This window comes from Medicago truncatula, chromosome 8, assembly GCF_003473485.1.
Source record: "Medicago truncatula cultivar Jemalong A17 chromosome 8, MtrunA17r5.0-ANR, whole genome shotgun sequence".
Lineage (NCBI taxonomy): Eukaryota > Viridiplantae > Streptophyta > Magnoliopsida > Fabales > Fabaceae > Medicago > Medicago truncatula.
Window position 1 is genome coordinate 10,248,099 of NC_053049.1, and position 16,403 is coordinate 10,264,501.

Consider the following 16,403-nt stretch of genomic DNA (forward strand, 5'->3'; position numbering starts at 1 on the left):
GGGAACCATATATGCCAGAAAAAATAGATGATGGGAGAGAGAAGGAGCAGTTTTTCATTTTTTTACTAAACAATTACTTTTTCAATTTTTAAAGATGTGCTTGATTTAATTAGGTGTCACACTTTTATTCGTTGTTTGTAAATGACAAGTGTTAAGTGCGTTTCTACACAAGAATTTCTCTTGACAGAGTATTTTCCATTTGACTAATGGCCAATTTGGATAATGTTTATTTTAATAGACGAAATGGCAAACTAACTATGAAGCTTACACACACAAATGGAAGGGCCCATATATTTTATAAGTTGAGTCGAGTCTTGTGTTGTGCACAATTTACTACTCTCAACGGCGAAGCTACCACAATCTTTATGAGATGGTCAAATATAAAGAAGAAATAAAATATATTTTTAAAACTAATATATTAAACTTAAGGGTCCCTTTAATATTGTCCTTTTGGTTAAGGGCCCAGCCATAGACCTCTCCCAGTTACCGGCTATAACCTGTTCAATTTATTCAACTTTTATTTATTTATTTATTTATTTTCTGCTTCTATCATCTCGAAGAAATCCCAGGGCCAACTGGTACTACTAGTACTTTCCTAGTTTTGATAAACATGTTTCTTTGTTTAATAACTATTAATTAAACAATATAAACTATTAATTCAGTTTTTTTGCATTTTTTAAGTTCTAATTCCCGTTCGATTAACAACTACTGAAAATTTGTAAATCAACTTGATAAAAACTCAAAAAAGTGATTTAGTACCTTCCATTCTTAAATCAGCAGCATGCTAGATACTATCTCAACCATGTCAAAAACAAAAACCTTCTTATTTTAATGAAGAGAAAGCGAAGCAAATAAAATCTAACAATAATTATTTAAAAAAGTTAAGCCCTATGAAGTTTTAAGAAGTCAAATTTATAATTGGCACAAAACTAAATAAATTATCAATATTTTAATAGTATCTCTCTTTAAACCAACAAAATTGTTTGGAGTAGTCAAACAATATATCAATGAGTAGCTACATACAAAATTATACTAATTATAAGATTATGTTTTCTTTTGCCCATTGACATGAAGCCAATTCCCCCTGGTTATCTCTAAGCGTATCATGTTGTGTATCATAATGAAATCATTAAAAAAAAAATAGAAAAATATAATTTATATTTTCTTTTGAAGGAAAAGATTAATTTATATGGAATGATATTATAAAACTCTTCTAGAAATTCAATCAAATCACACAAAGTATATATTTCTAAATATATTTTAGGAACAACTTAAATATATGGCATCATTCAATATGATTTGATTAAAAAGTTTTACACGGTTGGTGTAAACACATTAAATCCTAACCTTAAACAATGTTTTATTTAAATTCCATTATATTATTAAATAAAGAAATAAAATCTCTATTTAAACATATCTAAATGGTAAGCAAGACTAAAAATATCTTCATCTAGTAATAAAATTATGATTAACAAATTAAATGACATAACCAAATTATAACTAACAAAAATAATGGCAAAGGGCAAGAGGACGAAATTCATTGAAAGAAGAATAAATGAAATGCAACTTCAATTTGGTATTGTCACACCTTTCCATTTGAGAGCTAATTCACATATTTGCTTTGTTGAAGACCCATTTTCCTTTAGAGCATTAATAGCTGCTTCTTTGAGATCCTTCATTCTATAACGAATCTTTTGCTCTTCCTCTCCTACCATTAACCTCTTCACAACACTTGCAATTTCTTCCCTTTGAACCAACCCATTTTCACCAACTTTAGGTCTAATAGCCACTTTAACATTTTCACTCAATAAAACAGCATTCATCTTTTGCTCAGCATAGAGTGGCCATGCAATCAAAGGCACACCATTCACCACACTCTCAAGAGTTGAATTCCAACCACAATGACTCACAAACCCTCCAATTGAGATATGACTCAAAACTTGTGCTTGTGGGGCCCAATATGGGAGCACTAAACCCTTCCCTTTAGTCCTCTCTGTAAAACCATTTGGTAAAAATTCAAAAGGGTCAACATTACTATTAGCAATAAAATTAGAATCATTTTCAACTTTATCCTTAGGACACCTTAAAACCCACAAAAATCTTTGTTCACTCATTTCCAACCCATAAGCAATTTCATCTGTTTGAGCACTAGTAAGGATCCCCTCACTACCAAAATTCACATATATTACACTTCCACGTGGCTGCTCATCCAACCATTGGAAACACATATCAAATTCAGATCCATTATTAATAGAGTCTTCATTCACTAACGGTCCAACCGGATAAACCGGTGGTTCATTCTTTTGCAAAAAAGTAATAGCCTCCGGTTCAAGTTCAAAAAAACTATTCTCTATTATTCCTTTAGCCAACCTGTGTCTTGTCATTTGGTGGAGAAAACACTTGTAGGCTTCGTCCTTTCGATCCTGAACCGGGTCTGGTAAGTCTTTCCCGTGAACCGCAAAACATCCTGGGATGTTAAGCGGTTCAAGGATATCCCTAAACTCACCCTGAACTTTTTGGTCGAGTTGGGGAAAATAAAAGGCAAAGGACAACATATTGGCAGTGGAAGGGAAGTAGAGATACGAAGGGATATCTAGTTCAGCGGCCATGTCAAAGGCATCGGTACCAAATAGGTCGATAATGAGAGCAGAGAGACGGTGGGAAGTCATGAGAGAGAGTAGGGTTTGATGGAGAGAAGGGAGAGAACGAAGGATGGTGGCTATCATGAGTGGTTCAGGTTTGGTGTTGGGTGGGAGGTCGGAGAGGGTGACCGGAGGGAGGAAGACGTGGGAAATGCCATGAGGTAGGGAGGTGAGTACGGTTGTTTGAGCCTTTGAAGGTGGACCGTCGTTGGGGATGATGAAGGTGATGGGAAGGTTATGTTTGGAGAGTCTCTTGGCGAATTCGACCATTGGAATGAGATGTCCCATTCCTGGAGTTGGAAACATGGCTACTAGAGGTGGTAGTTCTTGTTTTGGTGTGGTCCTGGATTGTTGTTGATATTCCATATTGAAGATTGAAGGTGATAATGGTTATGATAAAAAAAAAAAGTGAAAGGATTTTATATATGTTTTTGTGCTTTTGGTTGGAGTGAAGGTCGTGTTGCTATTGAGTTTGGAAAACAGGAGTATTGTGGAACAGGATGCATGTATTGGTGAGAATTGATGGAAGGAGTAAAGGAGGGAAGCGTGAAATGTGGGTGAATTCGGACAGAAATAAAAAATAAACTAGATTAGGTTATATACAAGTCTTATAGTAACTTACCTTCTATTTCCTTTGAGTTTATTGAATAACAGATGTATTTGATCTATTAGATTAAATATCATTTATAAAATGAATCTAAAAAATGAACTATTTCTTATAATACGGAACGAGTGTAATATTTATTAGATCACAAAATTGTTTGTGCTTTAAATGATATATAGGAATGATTCTAACTAGTTTAAATTAATTCTAGATAAAAGTGTATAGAAAATAAAGTGATTTTGTGCAAAAGTGAGTTTATGTTGTACATTTTAGAAGTAAATTGAATGTTAAAATCCAATTTATAATAAAAAACTCTAATTTCTAGCTTCAACTAAATTTTATTTTGAAAGCAAAATCAATTATACCAAAAACAACTAAACATATCTGAACCAATTCAACATTTTTAGAATCAATTTTAACCCGAAATGAATAATACACTCAAGCAATTATTGATTCAAATAAAAAAAATTCATAGTCTCAAAAAAAAAATAGTAGAAATGAAACGATGATGACCACGACGACTCCACAACGAATTCTTATCACAAGCTGTATTGGAATTGTCTTACATGCACCGAGACATGTTCTCACCTTATCCTCCAATTGAGACATATATGTATGTCCTATTATATGACTACAATTTCAAGGAGCTGAAGCAAATAATTCACAGCGAAAGAAAACAAAATACTAACGTTTTGAAATGATATGGTGTAAGTATGTGGTGGAGAATAATCATCTCATGGAACACGAGGATTTATTGCAACGAAAAGAAGAGAGGCATAGTCACAAAAGGAGAGGCATAGAGAAAAAAATGATGTTAAATGACTATTCTGTTGTTGAGTTCTCTACACTTTTAGTGGAGTATTCCCTTCCAACCACATTGTATCCATCTAGAAGACTCGAATATGAAACTTTGTTTTAGAGATTCGAGTTCTGTTCCACTCAGACTAATGTAATATTATGAAGTGTACAAAGGGTACGCCAACCCTTACAAAATATTACAAATAAACCAACACAAAACAGCAATACTCAAATACTTTGCATCCAACCTAATGGATTGTTCCACCAATAAGAAAAGCATAATTATTATTCTTCCCTCTTCTACCTCTAAACCAAAACCAAGATACATTTTTGATATATAACACAATCTTGAGAAACAACTGGCCATTATAAGATTTAATATTGTAAATCGAATCTTAACTTGCTTAAAATCAATAAGCAAGGAGACAAACATTCTATAAACCTAGCAAATGCATACTTTGTTCGTAATATCTCCTAGAATTTCCTCAAACACCATAAGGTCGTCAAACATATATTACATATACTCATGCATAAAAAACAAGGTAGATTAATTTTATCAATAATTCATGCAACCAGAAAACAAACTAATTACTCAAACATTCTACATTCAAACTAGAAACACACCAGCACATTAAGCTAAGTCCTCGCTCAGATTTTCCCATTTAAACCTTCATTCAAAATAACCTCAAAATGACACTTGAGGTGCTAGCTCGGTGGTCAGAGCTTGGCGGTATAACCTCCAAGTACAGAGTTCAAATCCTCTAAGGATATATCTAAAACGGTCATTAGGGTCACTTTAATTGATAAAAATAACCCCAAATTTGAGGATCGCACATGAACCTTAAAGACCAAAATCTTCTATATAGATTCAAATCCAAAACACCATGAAAGCATATACAAACTAGGGGTATCACACACCATTAGAGAGATGAACATTGGATAAAGCAAACCATCAATTCATAAACCCTCTATGTTTTTGCTTTGAATTCTTCTTTCACTCACACTTGCATTTTTATTTAAACTATTTGATATAAGTTAACCAACAAATTTAGTTGTAATATCAAATGTTTTCTAGTTGAGTTTTCAGAGAAGAATAATAGGATGAAAAGAGAGAAATTCTGGGAAGTAGTCTCTATTATTGATTGTATTGTGTTGCATGAGAGAAAGAGCTTTATATACTAGCTCAACTGCACACACTCAGTAACTGATTTTGTTACTAGTTGTAAAAAAAATCTACTGTTCTTAGATTACAAAACCAGTTAACCGCTAATACTAGTTAACAAAATATTAGTTAACTAGAAACTAAACCCCTCGGTTAATATAACCTGAGGTAAATCATCAGCCACTCTAACAATTTCGACATAAGAATATCTAAAAATTGGACCTACAAAAAAATTTCAATCTTGTCTCATAAAACGTTTAAAACAAAACTACATTGAAAATCAACTCAACTAGCTCCACAAACACTGCCAGCAGACATTTCTCAAATTAAAAATCAAAATTTATACAACATTCATCAAGAAATTTCAAAAGTCAGTGAAAGTTTATAAGCATTCATCAGAAGATTTTTAACATCGGTGTTTAAAAGAGTTTAGCTGATCCACAGGTGCTTCCACTTAGACTGTGCATCACAAGAGTACACACAAATCAGGGGAAAAACTCAAAGCCTAATCCAAAATAAGTACTACAACAAAATAAAATCCCCGTCTCATAACAAAACCCCCATGCAGTCAAAAGAAGCAAAACCTCATCAGTAGCAGTGATCAAAAAGTCAGTTAGCTTGATCAGGTGTACCAGCTGCTCTACGATGTAGGTTTCCGTTGTTATCATCATTATCTCCTTCTCCATTTGTGTACTTCCTTCTTACAATAGCGAACTCCATTTTCAACTTAAGACGGTTGTTCGGATTAAACCCAAAATAAACCAAGAACATTACGAGGAGATTCAAAAACAAACTCTTCCAACCAGTAACATCAAACAAGAATGCAACTATCACATAAGCAACTAAGCTAGACGCTATCAGACGATTGGAAACCATAGGTTCCCCAACTGATTCCACACGCAAACCTCCAACCACCTTGGGATTTGTCTCGATCTCCACAGCAACTATATTTCACAACAAGTCAGCACAAACTTCTTAGCCTCATATACAACAATTCATTGCCATATAGGAAAGAATGGAAAGAACAAAAATTCAATTCAATCTATAGTTGTATACGTTATATATATACTTACATTACATAGTTACATATACATACATAAAGTTATAACTTATAATTTCTATCAAATTAATTTTCATGCACTGTCAATGTAAAATACACTGTAAGCAACATCACAATCATTCATGTGCATGACTATAAAGATATCAGATAATTAAAATAAAAGTCAAATGTTTCTAATGATCTCAATGTTATGATTGATTGACAGTGTAAAAACTATTTAAATTCCCCGACGGTGTATGTGAATTAAATCCATCCATTAATTATTATATGATTGATAAGTACTATCTCTATACTCAATAATAAAATTCAAATTTAAGTTGTAGCCTTGTAGGATACTGGGGTATACTACGGGCCCATTTGGATTGGCTTATTTCTAAGCTTATGCAAATAAATAAGTTTTTATGTAAAAAAACAGCTTATGAAGAAACAATTTTTGTTAGTGAGAACTTATGAATTAACATACAAGCTTATTTATTTGCATAAGCTATTTTTCATAAGCTCAAAAATAATCCAATCCAAACAGACTCTATATGAATGAATGTTTTCAGTAGGAACTCTGGTTTAAGAAAATCATATTCAATTTCAAAAAATTTGAACCGAAAATAGAGAGGGAAATTGGAAATTGATGAAAATACATCGAAATTTACATGTCAAGATTAGTCATATTCACATCAGATTAAAGAAATTTTTGATCTCATTCATTCATATGATCAGAACATAAAGGGAATTAGGGTTCTTGGGAGATTTGGGGAAACATAATCCAGTGAGAGAAAAATGAAATTAACAAAAGCATCCATCAACCTTAATCGCTAATTTAAGAAAAATGCATAGAAAATTCAAAATCAAGAATGAAATTGAAGAATTATAAATTTAAAAAAATTAACTAACCAAGAAAGGTGGTGGAGCGAATGCGGTAGAAATTGAAGGTATTCAGGTCGAATACAGCAACGAATTATTCTGAAATGTAAGAGAAAGTGTTAGAAAATATGAAAGAGGAGAAAGAAAAAGAGTGGTGCATGATCGTCGGAGATTCTTACGGTGGACAAACGGTGACAGGGCCGCCGGGAAGAATCTGATTTGGAAAATGAAATCGAGTTAAAAAATAAAGGGATATAGGTCGATTTCATCACTCTCTTTATGGTCAAAAAATGTTTCTAATAAATTAAAAGTTTTTTTTTTTTTTTTGACAAAATTTATAAGAAAAGTTTATTTTTTAAGAAAAGTTAGAAGTTTTTTCTTCTTCAAAAAAGAAAAGTTAGAAGTTTAAATAATACTCCTTCCCTCCGTCCTAAAATGTTTATATTGTTACCCATTTTCCATATAATTCATTCTATTGAAAAGTATTTAATTGAACGTTTAACATTGAGTTGATAGATTAAAAAAATTATGACATTATTCATAATTAATTACATACTTTTTATTCTTTTTGTATGTGAATTCAAACTCAATTTTACAAATGTAAATATCCTTGTTCGTCACTAAATTTTTATCAATTGGCAAATTTTATTCACCAATTAACCGAAATAGATAGGATGTTCCTTAATTATATAATGTTCAATCAATTCAATTCCTCTGCAGAGTATAGACGACCAAACCTATAAATTACATAAACCCTAAGTTTACCAAACCCATAAATTTGGATTTTGGACTTTGGACCTGAAGATGTGATTCATAGAAACCATAATGACCTAGACGTCAATTCATCAATATTCCAACAACTGGATAATCATTTTCATAAATCAATATTTATGCTTAGAAGAAGATGGAGGTGAAAATATTTAAGGAATTTGAAGGTTTATTTAGATGGAAAATTTTTTGATTCAAGGAAGAGAATGAAATGGTTTATGAATTTATTTATTTATATTAAAAAATATTTTATAAAATAAAGTTATTAATAAAATTAATATTTTTATGTTTTTTTTAATAGAAAAATGAACAAAATGATTAACCTGTACACATTTTAATAGAATTTTTTGATGGCGTTCGAGATTCAAACCCTTTTACTTGTGCACATTTTAATAGATAGAAGACCAAATAAAAAGTCTTCGTGAGCTTAGTTCTTTCGGTTGAGACAATGTATATAATATCCAAGGTCAGAGTTTAAATCCCGACCACTACAAAAAGAAAAAGAGTAAATTACACTCCCCTCCCCTCTTAAGTTAAAATATACACTTTACTCCCTCAATATTTTTTTATATTAAAATTTATACTCCCCTTCCTTATAAGATATTTGAATTACAAACCACTCCCTTAATAATTAAATATGCACTACATTTTAATCTATTTGAACATAAATAAATATTCTTATAATATATATATTAATTTTGAATCACTATTTAAGAAAAATTAATTTATTTCTTTATAGTTTAAATGTCAATGATAATTAAATTTAAATATATTGCTATTGGTTTTATAAATAAGAGTATAAAATTAACTTTTAAATAATCATGCTTTAATGATTTTAGTAATTTTTCACATATTTTAATTTTGTTTTGTGTTATTTCATATTTTATAATAGGGTTTAAAACTACATGTTAATGAAATTGTGAATAAAAAATAGCGAAAAATATGTATTCAATTTTTTATTATATTAAAATAGACCCGTAATACTATTTTTTTTTAATTGTGTTAAATTATTATTTTTTCTAGATTATTAGAAATAATAAAAAAGAATATTGAGGGAGTAAAGTGTAGATTTTAACATAAGAGGGGAGGGAGATGTTATTCAAGCTTCTCTTAGGGGTGGAAAGTGAAATTTTTTCTAATATGTTTTGAATAAGAGGGGAGGGGAGTGTATATTTTAACTGAAGAGGGGAGGGGAGTGTAATTCAAGCATCTTTGAGGGGAGGGGAGTGTAATTTACTCAAAGAAAAATCTAAATAAAACAAAAAAAAAATATAAAGGACTAATGTCTTTAAAAAAAGAAAAGATAAAGGAAGCCTTTGTTTAAGTAACCTTCAATAAAAATAAAAACAAAGCATAGTTATAGTTGGGTAGAGAAACAAAACAGAGGAGCAAAACCGGAGGAAGAAGTCAGCAGAAGAAGAAAAAGATGATCTATCGGAGGTGGAGTCTCCTTACGGGTCCGACGGCTCTCGTCGCTGGTGTAGTGGCCACCGTCGCCGTCGCCAACTTCGTATTGGTCAAGAATGTAATTTCCTCTCTCTCTCTCTCTCCCCCTTTTATGCGATTGATTCATCCCTGTTTATATTTGTTGAAAAAGATTGATTTTTATAGATGTAAATGATGATTCATGATCTGGGTTTCCAGTAATTTAATCAATTTCACTTGGGGTTGTGAGGGTTGGATTTTTGAGATTGTGTAATTTGGCTTGTTTCGTTATGTTATCTGCCATTATCGTTATTGAGCTGGAGTTTGGGTGTAGACATGTATTTTATTGTTTTTTTAAGACAACCTTATATTATTTCCATTGCAATAGCTGAATTTGTTGAATACAAGTATTTTATTGATTAATTAAGTGAATTTGATTAATGTTTTAGCTGGAGTGTAAGCATAGTTTTAATATCTAGTAATGGAAGGAGTGATTTAGTCCCTTAATGGATTGCATATTAGGATTCTTAGTCGCTAAAATAGGAGGATTATACAAGAGAACCGTGTTTGATTTTAGTCTTTGATTTAGGCCCTGTTTAGATGTATAAGTACCTTAATTTGAAGTTTATCGCATAAATACCTATCATTTTTTTTTTTTGGTGAATGGTGAGGGGCAAAGCCCCACCAGAAGAAAAACTAAATTAAAGTCCCCTTGGGAAGGTTACAAAGTGAGCATCTCCCAAAGGAGAGTTAGAGATAAAAGCAGCAATCGACATAAACATTCTACAGGGGCCTTCTAGCTAGACTATCCGCCACTTGGTTAGCCTCTCTCAAAACATGGTTAATTTTGACATGATCAAAATTGACCATCAAATCCTCACCAATCCTGACCAAGCCGTGACAAACGTGGGCTAACACACAACCTGAGCTGATGGCATTAACGGCTAACAGAGAATCTGATTCTAATAACAACGGTTTTATCCCTTTCTCCTTTGCAAGTAGTAGACTCCAAACAATTTCCCAAAGCTCTGCTTTAATCACAGAACAATAATTTACAGCCAAAGCTGTGCTTTCCTAAATTTACAGCCAAGCCCCAAAGAAAACATGTGTTTGAGTACCTTGCAACGCCACAACCTACTCCCTTCAAACCCACCTGTGCAACTGCTGCGTCACAATTAATTTTAAGCAAACCGGGCAAAGGTGGAGGCCACACAATAGGCTGCATCGATCTGCTAACAGAAGTATGAGCATTGACAGGCTCAAGTTCAAATTTTGTTGTCTAAAAATCCCTAGCCATATCCTCAGATTGATGGATAATACGCTTGATAGAGTGATTCCCATTCGAGAAAACAAACTCATTACGATTACTCCAGATTCTGTCCAGCACTGCTGCAAACAGAACTGTCCATGTTTCCAGAATCACATCTGCACCATTTTTCACCAGATTCTCAACCAGCCAAATGCTGCTATTGTTTACACAGAGAAAACTGCCTGTTGCCGACTTCTTAAAATACAGCCAAACAGGTTTAACTTGATCACAATCTCTGAAAACATGGAGCACTGTTTCCAGGGCTTGCATTCATAAAGGACAAGAGTCATCATCAGTTATGCCATGCTTTTTCGAGTAGCATTAGTCATTAAAAGACCTCCATCAATCTTCCAAAGAAAAAGCTTTATCCTCTCAGGCCCCTTCCATTTCCAAATTAACTTGAACAACGGATTTGGTTGAGGATTTGCTTTGAATAAGAAAAGCATAAGCTGAAGCTGTATCAAAAGTTCCATTAGGAGTGTTGTTCCAAGCAATAATATCACCCTCTTTGTTGCTTTGTGGCGGGGGGGTATGCTTTGATTTTATCAATGAAGTTACTTGGAAGAAGTGTTTGTAGTTTATTAAGATCCCAGTCACCTTTGGTCAACACAAAATTCTTTAATGGAGTCGCAGAATCAACCAAGCTTATTTTACCTAAAGCATTGTCCTGTAGCCTTTCACAGTTGGGCAGCCATGGGTCTGTCCAGAAATTTACCTCAGAGCACTTTCCCACTTTCCATAATAAATTATCTTTTAACATTTTCCCATCCCTCACAAAGCCCGCTCCAAAAATTAGATTGAGATTTCTTTGTTTGGACTCTAGGCATCAAGTCTTTACCACACTTGTACTTATTTCAAACGATTTTAACCCACATGTCTTGTTTACGATGACACACATTACAACCCGCTTTCATCATCATGGCCATACTCATATTTCTAGCAGACCGTAAGCCAAGACCATCCATTCACTTTTGGTGTGCAAATAGAACTCCAGGCAACTAAGTGCATATGCTTTTGATTCGGCGTATCTCCCCATATGAAGTCCCTGCATTTGCGGTCAATATCATCACAGGTAGAATGGGGGAGATACCGAGATAGACAGTTTGCGTTTTGTGTGAAGGAAGACCTATCATATATAAGCTCTTGTTATAAGCTGTTTCCATAACAAAAGATAAAATAAAGTCAAACTGTGCACCAAAAAAAAAAAGTCAAATTGTTTTTGTATAAGCTATAAGTTATTGTGGAGAGCTAGTTGATATCAGCCGAAGACAGTTTATGAACATGTGATAAGTTGTTTTTACAAGTTCTTCTAAACAGCCTCACAAGTGCTTATGCCAGGTAATAAGCTCAAATAAACCAATCCAAATAGGGACTTGGTTCTTGATTTTATGTTGTTCAATTGAATCATTTTCCGTTGAAAGTGTTGGCTATCTTAGTGAGTAAGGTCCAATGCAAGGACAAGGACTGTCCATTTTGCAGTGATACCAACAATAGCTGTTATTCTGCTAGGTTTTGTTTGCTTAGATGGATAATAACAGTTCTTTGAATGGTTTACATGCTAATGTTTTGAAGTTGTTACGTCTCTCGTATCCATAATATTCTGGCTGTGTTTTTTTCCGAAAGAGTTAAATATTGTTATGTGATTGTAATTTATGTCTTTTTTTTGTACTTTCCAGGACCCATTTACCAAACCAGACGAGAGGAAGTTTGGAGACCAACCTGCAACCAAGTAGTAGGAAAGACTTCACAGTGGTTTGTGTTTTGATGTAATCTAAACAATTGGTTTATGAGCCTTGTATGCCTCTTTGCAAGACATGCTTGCCAGTTAATAAATTATGAGGGGTCAAATGAAGTCTAGACTCTGGAGTATGGACCCTAGTTTAGAACCCACCCACAAAAGTTCTAGAGAACTGGTTCACATATCAGAGATCCTTACTTTTTTTTTTTTGTACAATTGTCACATGGAGGAAATGTGTAATAATCTTCCATTTCATATCTTTTATCCTTATCAATTTTCTGTTAAAAGTTTGCTTTGCTTTTCTGATTTATTTACGCCAAAGTTCCCACCTTTCTCTGCTTAGTGTTTGTGTTGATTGACTGTTAAATCTCAAAGAGATTGCTTATAAAATTCAAAGATGTGCATGATTGATGTTTATCTGTTCGCACATATGATTAATTAACTTAGTTTCAAGCAAACTACATCCAAGACAGAAATGTGACACATTTTCAGATATTGAGCATTTGAATTGGCTGCAATCTGCCATTGACCCTTTTTTATGCCTAAGTTTGATGTCATTCAACAGTGTAGTACAAAATTCAGGATGAAAATTCAGTTTGCAATAATGCAACAAGTATAAGTATTTTACTTTTGTTTTTCACAAGAATGCCATTTCTTACATGTTTTATTTGCACATGTATGCAAGAAACTAGGCAGTAGACTGTAGTACATGAAAATGAAATTTGCACTGATCTGTGGACTTTAGGGAGTACAGCAGCTCTATCATTTTTCAATTTTGTTTCCTCATTTGAACATAAACTAAATAAAATAGGCATATATTATATTATATTCATTATAAAAATTATGGTGAAAAAAAACCTGAAATGGGTTTTTACATGAGTAATTATGGTGATATTGCTATGCAACAAACTGATTACATGTCGCCACCTCATTGGTCTTTTGCAAGTTTTGATTATGCTGCACAATTCCATGTACACAATGCAGCTCAACCTAATAGAAGTATTGGATCACACTACCATATAGCAAAAAATCTTGAATTCGAAACGATAATTATTGTAACCAAGGACATATTATTGTCACATTACTAAGCATTAACTAGCATTTTCATTACTATATCATTCCATGAATCAATTGGTCCTGGCAAACACCAATGTAAGCAATCATTCTGAACTTTAGCATTCTTTTCCTTTGCAAATGGCTGGAATTGTCTATATGGTCCTGGATGTCCATCTGGTCTCAACAATGAAAGAAAAGTTGTATCCAAAAGTTTCAAGTTCACACCATTCTCAGATCCTAGTGATGAAGCCTTCGCAAACTCTTGAACTTCAATACCTCTCATGATAGAATCTACATCTATCATATCGATTTCACCCTCTTTGAAGGGTACAGTTCGATTACAATACCCTCCACTAAACCATTCACCATTTTCAAAATGATCTGGTGTGGTAGTTCTAAACAAAACAGTTGCATTATGGCTAGAATTTGTGAAGAAGTTGAAAACAAGTTGTAGCGCTTTTCGGTATGCGTAGTCGAACCCTAGATCGGTCAAATTCTTTCCAGGACAGTAATGACAGCCAGATACTGTGTTGTTTTCATGAAATACTGCAGATTTAAGAAACCATTTTCCACCACCAATTACAACATAATGAAAATTGTTGAATTGGTTGGTCCAATTTTGGTCAAGAGTGTCAAGGTGAAGCTGTACCATTGAAGATGAAACTCCATTCATGTCTTCATAAATAGCTGCTTTGATAAGGAAAGGAGTCCATATTACTGAGAGTGTGAAGTTGTGAGAGGGGAATTTCCATATCTTTGATCTATATTCCTTGTCATGGTAGACCTCAACAGCTGGTTCCACCTGTTAGAGTAAAATCATTGGAAGTTGATTTAATACAATTTTGTAGGACCAATTCTTGAGACAATACATGATGCAACAAATAGTATTTGTGGGGACAAAGATGATCAAAGTAAAGAATATAGACATAACAATGTGTGCAAGACACGACTCAAAGAATGCACACCAATTTTATTGTTTCAATGGTTTATAATAATTTTCATAAAAAATTATTTATAATAAATTTACTGAAGATAGTATTGTATTTGTTAGTTTCAGTTGGTATGTCAAATTGTACAACCATATATGTAATGAGTAGAATGTTATATAGTTTTTATGTGAATAGATACCATTTATTTTAAAGTTTAATAACTATGTATTAACATTGTAAACCAATTTTACATAGATGTTCATTCATATCTTACCACCTTGTTTAAAACATCAGAATATGCACTTGAAATGAGTAATTAAGTAATGAACATCTAAGGTTTTCACACTAATTATCAAAAAGCTTATCATGAACATCTGGTTGCAAGTCACTCCATATTCAATGTAGGTAAACCTTTATGGAAAAGACAGTGGACCAACCCAACCATAAGTTATTAGCACCAGCTGTCTTCAATAATCAACAGCTTTAATTTGTTGACATTGACAAGGATTTTACCTATATAAAATGACATCATAACATGCAATCTATTGTAAATTATAATTTGAAAATAAAAATTAGATGAATGATTTTGACCATGCTTCATGATCGATTGACTCAAACAATGAATGTGTAACAAGTTAGTTTACATCATAGAATCACATGGCCTCATTTTAAAATTTTGGAACCATGCCTGTCACTACGTTTGAATACATAGAAAAATCCAAAAAAGATGTTCTCATGCTGAATTCTTAAAATTTTACAAGCCAAAAAAGGTGGAGTGAAGCACAATCTTGATTAATTAGTTAGTTAGTACTAATCAAGATTAAATTTAATCATTCAAACAAAAAAGTTAACAATACCTGTGAGAGAATACAAAGTAGGGACTGAACATGGTTGCGTGAGATGGAATCACCAATAAAGGCCATTGCTTTATTCCTCATGAGACTAAGAAACTTCTTAGGGTTGAACTTTGGTAATTCACACTCTTTTGGACTCCACCTCCAATAAAGGTACCCTAAATCAGGTCTTCCATTTTTCATACAATTTTGATGAGGTTCAATCACATGACAACTCTCATTTGTGTAGATTGGTTCAGATTGATCAGAAATCCAATCTCCCACAAAAAGGTCACATTTTCTTGTACCTAAACAATTGTTAAGTACATTATTAGCACCATTTGAAACACCAGCATAAACACTTAACATTACTTAATGCATGCTTGAAAATTTTAAGTAACATTTATGCAGCACATAAATGTCACAAATGAACAATATATTCACAAAAAATGTCCCTTACCATTAAGAGAGGTTTGATTCTGATTGTTTACTTGAAAATCATCAAATTCTGGAGCCTTAAGAGGGGAAGAGACAACATGGGACTCTGATTTTGTCTCTATTTGAGGAGGAGGAGAAGGTATCTGTATCACTACAAATGATGATAAACTGAAAGAATCCCAAAAGAGAAGACGAAAAGCAAGACCAACTAAGAAAAATGATGCTGCAAATTTAACACAGAAAAGGTTGTGATTTTGCAGTGAAAACAATGATCCCATATTTTCAGACCTCATCTTGAGTGACCAAAAGGTGGAAACAGAAACAAGTTTTGGAGTTTGGATTAAGCTACTTTGACATAATAATGACTACAAACCAAACGGTGTTGTCAAGAAGTAGTAATTAGTATAGGGAAATGGAAACCATTGGTTATGATAAAAGCAAACTGTTTTATTCATGCAGCTAGTTAGGAACATTGAATGTGGTGATGTAATAATAGATAGAGGACATTACATGGGCCATGTGGGTGCTATAAATGGTAAAAATGTCACCGTGGTAGTGAGGGAAGAATATGTGTCATTTGGTCTATGTCTAACTGTACAACATATTTAATTAAAATTTTGATCAGATACAATTAATATTTTGTTTATACTTAAGTTCGAATAGGTATGTAAAAGTATTCAAACGTTGTGTTGTTCTGGTTTAGATTTGTTGTGATTATCAAATCATACATATTGTTATCGGTTAGATTGAGCGATACATTATTTTAATGTATATTATGATTTA

At 32.9% G+C, this 16,403-nt stretch overlaps 2 protein-coding genes and 2 long non-coding RNA genes across 4 annotated transcripts; 1 reads left to right on the forward strand and 3 right to left on the reverse strand.

The window, feature by feature from the left end:
- Positions 1 to 1,430: 1,430 nt before the first annotated feature.
- On the reverse strand, positions 1,431 to 3,271 carry LOC25500727 (hydroquinone glucosyltransferase). Its single transcript, XM_013589212.3, has one exon. The coding sequence runs from the start codon at positions 3,006 to 3,008 to the stop codon at positions 1,569 to 1,571; it is 1,440 nt and encodes a 479-aa protein (XP_013444666.1). The 5' UTR covers positions 3,009 to 3,271; the 3' UTR covers positions 1,431 to 1,568.
- Positions 3,272 to 5,500: 2,229 nt separating this feature from the next.
- On the reverse strand, positions 5,501 to 7,445 carry LOC25500728 (uncharacterized). The gene is made up of 3 exons (XR_003007611.2): positions 7,304 to 7,445; positions 7,155 to 7,223; positions 5,501 to 6,150 (listed from the first exon to the last, which is right to left on the reverse strand). It is a non-coding gene; the product is annotated as an uncharacterized lncRNA (long non-coding RNA).
- A 1,778-nt stretch (positions 7,446 to 9,223) lies between these two features.
- On the forward strand, positions 9,224 to 12,678 carry LOC112417498 (uncharacterized). Its single transcript, XR_003008019.2, has 2 exons — positions 9,224 to 9,417; positions 12,303 to 12,678. It is a non-coding gene; the product is annotated as an uncharacterized lncRNA (long non-coding RNA).
- A 502-nt stretch (positions 12,679 to 13,180) lies between these two features.
- LOC25500730 (protein trichome birefringence-like 25) lies at positions 13,181 to 16,165 on the reverse strand. Its single transcript, XM_039828877.1, has 3 exons — positions 15,643 to 16,165; positions 15,207 to 15,490; positions 13,181 to 14,222 (listed from the first exon to the last, which is right to left on the reverse strand). Exons 1-3 carry the CDS (start codon positions 15,911 to 15,913, stop codon positions 13,449 to 13,451), a joined length of 1,329 nt encoding a protein of 442 aa, XP_039684811.1. The 5' UTR covers positions 15,914 to 16,165; the 3' UTR covers positions 13,181 to 13,448.
- Positions 16,166 to 16,403: the final 238 nt, after the last annotated feature.